Here is a 13,761-nt window from a genome sequence, read left to right as displayed (position 1 = left end):
AGGTGTTTTTCCCAACTTGCAGTGTAAAATAACAGTTGGTGGTTCAAGTACTGCGGGCATCCCACCTGATGTAGAAAGAAAATACATTTTTGTTAATATTTTATGTGCTGAAAAATGCAGAAAATGCAAAAAAAAAAAAAACGTTTCTAAGGCACATATTTCAAAAGGCCCACTTTAAACACACACGCACACACACTTTCTGCATATTATATTTTAGAGGACAAAAAATGCAAGGCCACTGCTTCACCTTCTGTATGTATTTGAGCAAAACTATGCTTTAGAGAATGAGTTGAAAGGAAAAGCATAATGTTTAGGTTTATCTTATTACGGTGATGATTTTTCGAAGTTGTAAGTAAAACAGAGATCATTGGAGGACATTTTACAAGAAAATGCTATCTGTCTTTATACTTGTGTTAGTGTTACTAATTATTTGTGAAATTTCTTGCAATTTCTAAGTAGAACATTTCTACACAATTTATTTTTTCAGTGTACACCCCATTAATTTATGTGCTTTTACTATTCCATCCATACAGAGCAGTGCACGTATCAACATCTCAGAAGGCTCGTGCCCAGAGAGAATCATCACCATCACGGGCGCCACAGAATGTGTGTTTAGAGCCTTCACTATGATCACAATCAAACTGGAAGAGGTCAGTACAACAAAACTGCTCTTGCATATACAATCATGCAGAGCAATAACCATAAAACATGAAATAAACATGCATGTTAAAGTGCCAACATTAAAGAAATGTTCCCATGAAAAAAATGACCGTATTTGCTTCATTAAAACTGTACTGATTCTTATCTTATTGTATATAATTTTTTAATAACATTATAACAAATTATTTTTAAAAATGGACGTTAATCCCAATGTATAATTACTTTGCCAGCAGTCTCTGCAAATATCCGACTTCCGCTAAAAATGTATAATTTCTGTTCGATTAAGCTGTCAGGATTAACTCCTTTGAAATATTTGAACTATAGCAATTTTGAGTGATGGTTTGTAAGAGCAGCTGGATGAAACAGTTGTGGGTAGTTTTCTTATATCGTCAGTCGGTCCCATAGCAGTGGGGTGCCTATCTGTTGTAGGATAGCCTCAGAAATGTTATTTGAACCCCTACACATTACATTCCCTTGGTGATGCCAGTGAACGTTTACTGAAAAGAGACATACAGCTCTCTGAAATACGCTAGACGTCCTAGAATGTGATGGGACTAAAAAAAACATTTGAAGCTGATGTGTGTCATATACTTCAAATACTGACGGCAACATTAACTCAACCAATGGTATGAGTTTGGGGGCGGGATCTGTTTTTTCCAGAGCAATGGCAAGCTTAACCCTTTCCCCGCCATTGACAAGTTTTCACTGTTATACGGTAGGGGGCGCTATTACAAATCTTAATAGCGTACATAATCTCCGGATCCAAAAACAAAGCGAAGAAAAAGATCTTCATAAACCAGTGGTGTGTTCGAAATCACCCCTATACCCTCATTCACTATTCCCTACATTACTCAACTAATATAGTCCACTTGAAGGAGTGAATGAAAACGAGTGAGTGAATCCGGACACTGAGTGTGCCGGTGTTTGCATAGCTTGTGCTTGCTGTTTAATAATCATTTGAAACTTAGCAAACTGGCACCTCCAGTAGTAATGAAAAGATTTATCTTGAACTCTGTCATGGAAACTAGCTTATTAAATTATTAAATAATCTATTAAAGGAATTTATACCTGTATGATATTACGATGTACCCACCTTGGACCAGTGGTTTGCAAAAATGAATGGATGGATGATTCAGCTGCAGCGCCATCTTCTGGTCAGACGTGGGAATTCATTCGGAGTTACCGTCACAGTGCATTATATGGGTATTCTCTAGCTGTTGAGAATACTTTGGTTGCACACACGTTATTGCAGTGCATTATTGGTTTGAATGAGTGCACTTGATAACGTCAACTATGGTTTTGGACACCACTAGAAATGGCCGTCCGCTCAAATAGTGCCCTATTTAAGGGTATGGAGGTGATTTAGGACACGGTGGAGAAAAGTTGTTTATGCACAAATAAGATAATGCGATTATCAAACATTCAACAGCGTAGAAATCAAAACTGCCTAAATTTACCGAAAAAATGTCAGTGTTTCAAACCCAAGTGTTGATAAAAAAAAAAGAATGAATGAAGCTAGAATATAGCTGAGACTCTTCTTTCTTTTGATATACTGAGTGTAATATTCTGTGGACCATGACTTTTTTTTTTATGATAAAAAATGCTGCCTCTGACTGGCAACTATTTTAGTGAACACTGGTGGGGAAAGAGTTAAGCTTTAAGTAAATTTGGAGGAAATTGTAAAATTAAAAAGTTAATTTACCGCACGCATTATGATAGACCTATAGAAAAAAATATTTGACTCTTTTTCTTTTCTTAGAATGGCTTAACTTGAAGTGCTGTAAAAAAAAAAAAAATAAATAAATAAATATATATATATATATATATATATGTATATATATATATATATATATATATATATATAATATATTATTTTAAGGTAGTTTATGATGCGGCAACAACATACAATAGTGGACATTTTTAGACAAAAAAAGCCATTTAAATTAGGTTTTTTTTTCCATAATACAAGTGCCTTGGCAGTCCTTAACATATGACTAATCAACATTATATCACTAGCATTAATGTTGTTATTGTTACAGTTTGACAGATTGCAGCTGACCTTTCTAGCTAGCTTAACTATTGCAAAAATGGTATTCCACTCTTGCACAGTGTTGCCGCTTGGCAACACAGACATTTGATCGATTTACCAAAAACTAGTTTCATAAAAACTTGTTTGAGTTGTGAATATGTCATCATAACTTACCTGAGGTGATGTTTCCGATTTTTTTGTGTATGTGATATGGTCTGGTCCTTGTTTGTTACTTATGCTTTAGTTTGCTTTCAGCAACTACCGACAAGAGACGGCAGTCTGTCGGAAATCGCGCCACAGAAAAAAAAACTGCATGTCATGTGACTTAACCAAAGCACATCATTGGCTGAACTCAGGCCTTCTCATTCCAACAAAAAAACAAGAGAATGTTTTTTTTAAAGAGACAGTGGCAAGGAAATGAACACAAAGAGTATGTTGATATATGGCCACACCATGCGGTAGGGGGTTAAAGGTGAATACAAATGCAAACCTGAAAACACACAGTCATTTATAGAAACATATATAGATGCATCACACATTCATATATGTATTAATAGCATCAGTAGCGTTATATAAGTGGCAGTCAATGAGGTGTGTCTGTCTGCCTGAAGCAAGTCAGCTCTACACCCACCAAGTAATAATGGATCTTCTCACTCCTGCTAAATCCATTATGTATTTGATATCCTTTCATAGAAGGCATGGAGCCATTCATTAAACATCTGTTAGGAATCTCCCTGTCCGCCGCACAAGTCCGTGTGAAGAGTCTGAAGAGTCACCATAGAAACCCCTAAGGTGGCTGTGGGGTTCGTTTATGCCGAGAATATCATGTGCATTACTGGTAGAATTTTACAAGAAGCTCTATTGAGGTCTGGCCCGGCTTTGATCCGGAATGTTTTCGCTGCTCTTGCAGTCAGCTGAGAACACGGATGACATATAAAAGCCACGTCTCACAGAGTTTTGGATGATATACGATAGAATAGACAGCTGGGAGGAGACTGTGAAAGTCTAGACTTGAAAAAAAAAAAAAAAGTGTTATCTAAAAATGTAATGAGATACTAGATTCCATTCAATAATAATTGCACAAGGTTCTTTTGTGCGGAAATGTTTGCAGATTATACCATCTGAAAGTCAAATTGCTGCTGTTGTTTTTTTGCATGCTTTCAACCCAGTCGCTGTGATTTTGCCAAGTAAGACATGTTGCTGGGTCCACATATTTTTTGATCCTGGAACAACATTCTTGTCTGAAAATTTAGTCCTAACCCTATCCCTATCCCTACCCCTTAACCTACCCCTACCTATAAGTTATCCCTAACATCAGAGGGAAATGGTAGGTGAATAACACTGATGTAGAAGCACCTAACCCTGGTTGTAAGCCTAAACTTGACATAAACTGTAAAATTGTCCCTCAAATCTGATTGGTTGATTGAAATGTTGTTCCAGGATCAACAAATATGTTGATCTAAGAACATGTTGCACTTGGTGAAATCAGGTTCTGCGTCACAGTGATTTTGCCAAGACAGACATGTTCCTGGTTCAACATATTGTGTTGATCCTGGAACAACATTCTTGTCTGAAAATTTAGTCCTAACCCTATCCTTACCTCTAAACCTACCCCTACCTATAACTTATCCCTAAAATCAGAGGGAAATGATAGGTTAATAACTCTGATGTAGAAGATCCTAACCCTGGTTGCAAGCCTAAACTTGACATAAACTGTAAACTTGTGACTCAAATCTGATCCAGTTACATGTTGTACTATCAGGTTCACCTTTTCAACCCTGCAGCTCCTTAGTTGCATCAGATCAAGAGCCCTTATACTGTAAATTGTCATAAATTCTGGGCCAGGACCTGCTTACTCAACAGATAATATGCAAATAAGACAGAGTAAATCTGCTGAGTGTAATATCTAAATTGATATTTTATTATGGAGGGTTGTTAAATGAGACGAGAGGTATGACCGGTAAAGGGTTTGTGTGATCCCCTACATTAAGAATGAATCGGTGGATTTAGTCACTGTTATTAAGACTGGGGCATATTAATATCTCTACTAATGCTGCAGAGAAAAGACTACAGAAAGCCACAAAGAAGGACAAGATAGAAATGGAGAATATAATTTGGATATTCCTTCTCTTATTTTCCCCCTGAAACTCCAGCAAGAAAAGATGCACGGTTTTCTTTTTTCCACCTCCCCTTCGTTCTCTGGAGGTTTCAGGGCGAGACGTTGAAAGAACACAACAACAGCGTCTTCAAACCCCTAGCGCTGATGGAAACACTAAACAGAGAAGAAAAAGACTCGCTAGCTCTACTTTCCGAGACGCCACTCGAGGCGTATTCATTCTGCTCACGTAGGTGAGGTCTGGGTTGATGGGCAGAGAGACAGCACACGCCACACGCTATTTACATTTCAAACTCTGCAAGATTCCTGCTTCCCCCTAATTGATTGCAGCAGTGGTGGGCCACGATTCAGGCTGATATTTATTACCTGGTTTAATTAAAGAGAAAGCCTCTGAATCTGCACTGGCTGAATAATGGACGTTGAAGCTGATTTCTTGTAGTGCCAGGAATATAAGAGTGGAACACAAGTTGTCCTCCTCTGTTAAGGTTTAGATCAGCTAAAATGAATAATTGTTGAGTTAAATTAAGGTTTTCATGTCATTTAAATCTTTATGCAGCTGTTTTTTCATTGAATGATTATGTGACCACATGTAAAGCTCTGAAAAGGACCAAATAACAATAAAAATGGACCATAAAAGTATCATACAATTGGTTCATACAACTTGTCTTATGCAGACATTCAGAAAACGTATTGACGGTTTTTTTTATATATCCCACCTTACAAATACAAGTCACACCTTGATAGAGACAAGTGGGGATGACAGGTGGGTAAATATCATTTAATTCGGTCATAAAAATCGATGGGCGTCTTCGATGGCGGTGCAGTCGGCTATGACCTGTTGTTAGCGGGGACATCGATCTGCAAACTCTGAATAGAGAAATTGATTAAAGTGGCTTTGGTAAAGAACGTTTCATCAGATTGCAATCAAAAGCCATGAAGGGTCAGTGGTGCACAATGGCATTTTCAAACCTGGGAACAAAGAATGTACGTTAACGATCCTTGTGAATTATGAGGACATCATTCAAATGGGAATCACCAGATTAACTCATTGTTTGCCTCGAATCTTGTTGAAGAATGCCAGGCTCAATACTAAGGATTTTTTTCTGCCCAGTGGTTCTAATAAATAAGATAATGAGACAACATTTTAGATAGTGAAATGTCACAACTCTCAATCTTCAATTTCGATAGCTCAGCAAACATACTATATTGCATATATTGCACCTTTGTTTGATCCCATCTGGAAAATCCAGGTTAAACCGGTAGCAGCAGTCTTGGTAGAAGTAGCATATCAAATGGCCAGTTCCCTCAGGGAGTAACCTGGGGTTCAATCTCTTGTTCAAAGGGGAATAATGGTGATAGATTATGGATCACTGCTTGCAGGTTTAAACCTGAAACGTTCTAGTTACCCAACCAGATCTTTTTCCTGGTTTCAAACCACCCTGAATAACATTTGCTCTTTTGAAAGATCCTTTACAAGTCACACCACAACTTTCAGTTAACACGTCATCCATTCTATGTTTGGCCCTCAAGGACTTGGCTGCTCTTGTTGCGAATGGCACAGTCACTAGCAAGCCTCCAGTTACGCTGCGGCTGGTCATCCCGGCCAGTCAGTGCGGTTCCCTCATCGGCAAGGGCGGCTCCAAAATCAAAGAGATCCGAGAGGTGAGTGCTTTTCCATATCCCTATCTTTCTTTTCTCTGCCCCATGACGTCCATGTTAGGACTACTTGCGCTGTTGCATATTTCATGGGTTTGGATGCCAGTAAAAGCCCATTTATTTTACATTTATGGTCTCTGGGCTGTCAGGATGGTATGAGGTAATGGTGAATGGTCTGTCACGCTAAATTTGGAGTGTTCTGTAATGCAGTTGAAGGGGGGTGTGGGCAATGGGAAGGTTGTTTGAGTTAGGGGAATATCAAGTGCGTTCAAATAATCAAATCAATAGAGTAAGTTTTAAAACGGGGTATGTTTGGTTGGTTATTTGGTTGGAGGCTTTCAAGTTAGCAGCACCAGGTTAACAGTTTTTCATCTTACATCTTCTTTTAAAAGTGACCAGGGCTTGACATTAACTTTTTTGCTCACTAGCCAATGTGGCTAGTGGTTTTCCTATGAAGGTAAATCAGTAGCAAAACTCAAGAGCACGTAAATGTGCATTTGAGAACTTGTACAATAAATATTCGTACTTGTACATGAACATTTACACTCACAGCTCCCATGTGAAAACCTGTAAAATAAAAAGAGTAGCAAAAGTCAAGGCGCGAAATTTGAAACTGCAGTGACAGATTTGAGAAGTTGCAAGTGCCTATTTGAGGTAGTACTGCGAATGTGAACGTAAGATTAAACGCAAAATATATATTACAAGTTTGTGTCTGTCGTTGTATTTCTGTGAATGGCATTTTACACATTTGTGTCTACTTGTCTGCAGCTTCAGATTCAGAATACAGGTTTGTGACTATTGTCTGCGAGTGCAAATTTCAACATTCAACTTCAGATTTTTATTTTACAGGTTTTCACATGGGAGCTGTGAGTGTAAATGTTCATGTACAAGTACGAATATTTATTGTACAAGTTCTCAAATTTACATTTACGTGCTCTTGAGTTTTGCTACTGATTTACCTTCATATTTTCCAAAGTTACTAGCCACACAGCATTTTTACTAGCCACATTTTTGTTGTTGTGAAATTACCTGATAAAAGTTGACTATGGCATGCTAAAATTTACTTGAACTAGATTTACAACCCTTTTAAATGTAAAACCACTGTACACACCCAAATCAAGACTACATAACAATACAGGTCATTATCATTAGCTCTGATAAGGTTGTGTGTAAAGCTCCTCTTTTAAAATAAAACCATGTATTATATGTCGCCACATAGCTCCACCGGCATACGACATAACTCCAGCAGGGCAGCTAGCTGTCTCTTTGTTTCTGTGTTGTCCGTCACTAGCGCGTAAGCGCAAGGCAACACTGTTCGAATATTTCCTCTAAAAAAAAAAACAAAAACAAAAAACACATAGCTTATATTCGAACTATTCGAACATCTGGTTGCACATTTTGTCAATGACGTGCATTACGTCAATAACAGGACAACTGAATACAAAGAGACATAACTACTTGTATAGGTAGTTTATTTAAGTTTAAAAAATTTGACAACATATTACCTACAGAAAAACAAGTAAATCAACTAATGGCCAAGACCGCAGACCTCACTCTCGCTCGCTCACTCGCACGCGCAGGCACTCTTTCTCTCTCTCGCCCTCATCCTCATGCTGCGTTCACACCAAATGCGAATAGAGCGTCTGGCGCGAGTGATTTCAATGTTAAGTCAATGTAAATACGCGTTTACGCGCGTCTGGAGGTCTTGCGGCGCAAATGAGGCGTCTCGCTCTCTGCGCATAGCGGTTTAAATGAACAACAACAATAAGCAAATGTTGAGTGCTGATCAAGAGTTTTGTGCAAGCAATTTAAGGTCGCGACTCTTATATAGCAGGCTTCATTCAGTGATTGAAACAAATATTATTAACATTAATTGAAGTTTTACAGTATATAGAACCGACATTGAACGCTCCGAGCGAGCTGTGCTGTGGTAAACATGGAACTTTTCCTTGACATGAAACGGTAAATAATCAAACCAGTGGAAGCCTGCAGTGCATGAAACTGCTGCATCTAAACCTACCTTATTCATGCAATATCTATTCAGTCAGTACAGTAGCCTACACTTTAGTAATGTTTCTGTTTAAGGTTAACGCGTCTTCCTGTTACCTGTCCCTGATCCCTCAGGCAGCGCGCCCACTCGCAAAGCAGACAGCCGCGCCTTTGCTACCGCGGACGTTTTTCCACATTAGAATATTCATTTTCACCTTCGAAATTCTGTTTTTTAAAAACTATTCGAATATATATTCGAATTTAGAATATTCGTTGACAGCCCTGATACTCATGGGAGTTGTAGTGTTGTAGTGTCACACTTATTTCAGATGCCTTTTGAAAAGACTACAATTATTCAACCCGCCAAAGTGGCTAGTTGGAGGGACTATGTTACCCGCCACGAGCAAAATCCACCCGCATTTGGCGGGTTGGCGGGTGTTAATGTCAAGCCCTGAAAGTGACCCATATCCGATATCTTCATTTACACTGTAAACTTGGCAAAACAACCAAAGGTAGATGTACTGGCCCAGAAAAGATGGCCAAAAAGGAAGTAAATACAACGTGATTTGCAATGGATGCAGACGAAATAAGACAAGCGTTTGCTTTCCGCACCATCTTTAAAGGTCAGCAAAACTTTGGGTTGAGCTTTCGTGCAGGAGCCAATCCTGCTCTTGGTTGATCACCAACTCTAAATAAAGACGCCTGAACTTGCTAATCAAGGTCTTAAGGATTACTCGAAACTTTCAGACAGGTGTGTGGGAGCCAAACTCTGCATGAAACTGGCTCCTCAGGAGCAAGATTTGACACCTGACCTATGTAAAACGGTGTACTAATGATCTGTTCTTCCATTGTGTGGCAGAAAACAGGGGCTCAGGTACAGGTGGCAGGAGATCTGCTCCCTAACTCCACAGAGAGAGGCGTGACGATATCTGGCAGTCAGGACGCCATCATCCAGTGTGTCAAGCTCATCTGCACTGTAATACTGGAGGTATTCATTTGGCTTCATTAACACATTTTAATGCATGCATTGGCCTTGAAAAACTGTTGTGGATGACTATTGTGTGATATTCTTAATCTACAAGACTTCAAAGGCTTCTGTACTTCAAAGACGGCATACTGGTTTCAGTAGTAGCTTTAGTGGCATTGAAAAGAAAGGATACGATACATTTCTGTAGCCTAAACACATATTTTTATTGCTTTTTGCAGCTGTCAAATATTTTTTTCAATGATACTTGATCTAACTAACTGCACGTTAAAAATCATTACAGTAATGATTATTGAATGTGTTCTCTCAGATCTCCCACAGCATGAAATGCATTTCCTCTCAAATGGTTTTCTTTTGCTCATAAATGGTTCAGAAAAAGATTTTAGCGTTTTTATTCAGTGGATTGTAGTGCATGCGTCCTGGTCGTTCTGTTTAATTTTTAATGGACCGGATGAGGGCCAGATTGTTGACTGCGACACTGCCCATTTTAGGAATCCTCAACTGTCTGCCCGCTCCAGGATGCAAATTATGCAAAGTAACCCAATGAATATTTTAAAAGATTCTTCTTGTTTGGTTGAGCAAGCATGGGGGATGTGCTTCATTGGGTTTTCATTTTATCTTTCTTAGGGTTTGGCCTTATTCTGACCTCTTGTATTTTGGCATTTTAATCAAATTACTTTGTATAAGCAGATATAGTTAGTTAACAATAGTTATCTGTTGTTGTTTTGTGTAAGATGTGTTGTAAGATATTCTTCAGGCCCAGATGACACCTTGTCTCAAAGGGCCAAGAGAGATTTAACAGTAATTTTGTAAATGTATTTTATTATTATTTTTTCGAAGTTATAATCTGGGTTTGAACAACAGGCTCGTAGAGTAGCATCATCAAAGAAAAAAACAAAGTTCGGCTGCATTTTCTGCATTGCAAGTTGATATCATGAGCAAGCATTAATAGCATTCTGAAATTATCTGGCCAAATGACTTCCTGTGAGAGGATAATGGTATGCTTTTAAGTGATCCAATGAGGAACTGATCGATACATGTTGCATTTGTGCACCGTGTCAGCATTTCCAGTCATTAAGATAATATGACCAAATGACTCTGCTTTAGGTAAGAGAAACCTATGGGTGAATCTGTATAGTCCTGATTTAAAGTTACCAATTGCTTTATTTTATGTTTGCAGTCTCCTCCAAAGGGTGCTACAATTCCGTACCGCCCCAGTCCTGCTCCAGGTGCAGTTCTTCTTGCTGGAAATCAGGTAAAAATACACATCAACATGGCAAAATGTGGTTCTTTCATCAACAATACTAAGTGTCCCACTTTTCTTCTCATAAAAATCACAACATTTAAAGGTGCACTATGAAAGATGTTTTTTTTTTTTTTTTTTTTTTAGATTTTTTTATTCAAATGAACAAAATTTATTTAAGCAAGTACATAAAAAATCAGTTTTGAAACAATATCCTTGCCGTACCCCGATTCACAATGAATCTTCTTATAATAATGAAATATAATTGATTTTGCAGTAAGTGTCAGCTTGACATAATTTGTCTTTGTGTGGTTGTCAAATTCATACATTTTTTAACATTATCTTTTTTTAAACAATTGTTTTCAATGAGTTAAAACAACAGTGGAAAACTCTCATACTCGAGGTATTATTTATGTAAATTTTGACATTCACTGTGATAAACTAAGCGCCTGTAACCACTGGTAACCTGGTAAACCACAATCCATCATATCCTCAGCTGAAACCAAACTAATGTAATCACCTATACAATTCTCTGTGATTAACTTGCAGTTTTAAAGGGGTCATGAACTGCATTTTAAAATTATTTTATGTTTCCTGAGGTGCAATTGTCAAGATTTAGAAATAAAAGGCTATTTTCGACCCTGATTTCAGCCCTCTATTTTGAAGTGGCATTTCTGCTGTGAGATTTCAATGTAAACGCCCACTGCTGTGATTGGCTAACATCTTTACATTTGAAATAAGTATTACATGTGGAACTCATCCGCATCATGAAAACTTTTACCATGTTTTTACTATTACAGCTGTCGAGATTAACGAATCATGAAAAGTGTTGATTATAGCATTATATTTAGATCTACTCCCCTGGCATGAAAGGTTGCAGCGATGAGCTTGTAGCCGATGACAGACATGACTGTTGAGCGCATGAATGCAGTGACCTCATCATTGCAGCTCAATTTCTGCACTCTCACGAATGCTTTCATCATAACTAACAGTGTAAACACGATGTAAATAAGAGTCGTTGATTATGATGGGTATATAATATAATCTTTCTGTATATAATTTAATCACAATTTTAATAACAGATTTTTTCATGCTACTAAGAGAAACAATGTGAAGTTGGCCGTTTAGTCACTGGCTTGATTTACTGATGCATAAACAGCATTAAACGATTTTGAGACAAAGAACGTCTGACTGTACATAAATTACATCGAAATTCACTGATCACAGATCAGGAAATAAAATTAACACGTTTATTTACATGTGGCATTACTGTCAGGTCCATATCTTACAGTAAAAGTCTGTTTGCAAAGCCTGCGCCGAAATACCAACTGATTTTCCAAATAATTCACAGTGAAATGTATCGGACAAACAAATAAAAGACATTCACATATTTGAAAATGAATAAGCACTTAGCACCTAACATTAGGATCCTTTGGAAGGTAATGTTATTTTTAGTCTAGTGATCCTGTATCACTCTTCTCTTCTCATCTCACTAACGCTCCAATGGGCGGGGCCAAAGATGTGATGATGTAGAAGTAGGCATTGATTTGATTCTGTAGAGGCGGTCTTTCGTCACACTATTACGTCCTAATGTGAATTTGAAATAAGTCGTTTTCTGAGTTTTGTTTCAATTAAAATTTCAATTGAAATTTACAGGATGTTTTTAATTCATGACCCATTTAAGGTTCAACTGGGCAAACCTTTCATAGTGCACCTTTAATAAGCATTAAATTAATAGTTCACTCAAAAAAAAAAAACACACTTTTTTTCATAATTTACTCACCCTCATGTAGTTTCATAACTGCATGACTTTTTCCTTCTGTGAAAAATAGGTGAAATTTTGAATATCCCAGAGCTCTTTTTCCAGAGTACTGAAAGTGAATGACTGAAAAATGACAAACCAATCACAAAAAGTGGTCCAGAAATCGTGTACTATATTCCAAGTCAAATTTAATTTGGGGGCGAAACTATATTCCTTCAAGGCCTTGTTCTCACTGCACACAAATCTGATTTGGTTTTGATTTGTTTCAAACTGACATCTTGCAAGGTATGAAATTGGAATCTATTTGTTCAGACAGTGTCGTCAATGTCTGCTACAGCTACAGCGATTGTGACAGTCATGACGTAGGTGTCACCATGATGCCAAGATAGGTTCTTCTACAGAGGAAATTAGCAAGTTGTCACTTTGCATGTCAATTATGGCTTCTCACCATGGCATAAAACTTATTACAGTATTGCATTACAGTATTTTACCAAGCATGAATGTAGTCTAGTCTACAAAAAAAAAAAAAAAAAAAAAAAAAAAAAAAAAGATTTTTGATGCCTGTGGGAACAAGGCCTAATTGTCTCAAATATAATTAATGGGATTGAGCAGATCCAAAAACATAAAACCCACCTGTAAATATGCTGCGTGCACTGAAAATACTTTATATTAATTTGATTCTTAATATAGTAGAGTTTCATAAAGCCCCACACAGCTGACAGAATGTTGCCTCTATTTCCTTTAATAAAACGAGTCTGTCCATCAATGAAGGGGGTTGGTGGGGGGGCAGTCTGTGTTTATGAAATATTTCTGAAGCTTGCTTGTTGTGTGTGCTATTATTATTGTCATGGAGTGAAGTCATGTAAGTATTGCAAACATGTATATAGATGTTTACTTACATTTATTAGTTTACACGCTTATAAATGTGTCATGTTTGAATTTAAACCTGCAGCTAATATACTAATACATATTGCGAAAAACCTCAATAGACCTTATTCAGTGTGAACGGCATATTTAATTTGACACAAACGAAAGCGAGGCTGAGGGATGGAAGTACATTCACTGTCTATTTAAAGAACGCCATATGTGTAACACAAGTTGAACTAATTTGTGTGCAAATAATTGATTTTCAAGTCCAAATTTGAACGAGATCCTTCGTAAAACTATTTGGCTACACTTTATTTTAAGGTGTCATTGTAACAGTGTAATAATACATTTACGTTCTGAGGAATATTAGTTAACAACATGCACTTACTATGGGGTTAGGGTTCGGATTAGGGTTAGTTGCAAGCAATTATGCATAATAATGCATAAAGTGTTA

At 37.5% G+C, this 13,761-nt stretch overlaps 1 protein-coding gene across 6 annotated transcripts in view; it reads left to right on the top strand.

Annotated features, from left to right (window-relative positions):
* Positions 1 to 13,761, top strand: part of pcbp4 (poly(rC) binding protein 4) — an 85,371-nt gene that overhangs the window by 59,367 nt on the left and 12,243 nt on the right. For all 6 annotated transcript variants that reach the window (XM_081385356.1, XM_081385358.1, XM_081385357.1 and 3 more), the window contains 4 exons: positions 534 to 650; positions 6,336 to 6,467; positions 9,310 to 9,438; positions 10,616 to 10,690. In XM_081385356.1, coding sequence (XP_081241482.1) covers positions 534 to 650; positions 6,336 to 6,467; positions 9,310 to 9,438; positions 10,616 to 10,690 — 453 coding nt within the window. The remainder of the gene's footprint in view (positions 1 to 533; positions 651 to 6,335; positions 6,468 to 9,309; positions 9,439 to 10,615; positions 10,691 to 13,761) is intronic.

This window comes from Scardinius erythrophthalmus, assembly GCF_964197995.2.
Source record: "Scardinius erythrophthalmus genome assembly, chromosome: 14".
Lineage (NCBI taxonomy): Eukaryota > Metazoa > Chordata > Actinopteri > Cypriniformes > Leuciscidae > Scardinius > Scardinius erythrophthalmus.
Note: the sequence above shows the minus strand (reverse complement) of the source record. Positions and strands in the feature narration are given on the sequence as shown.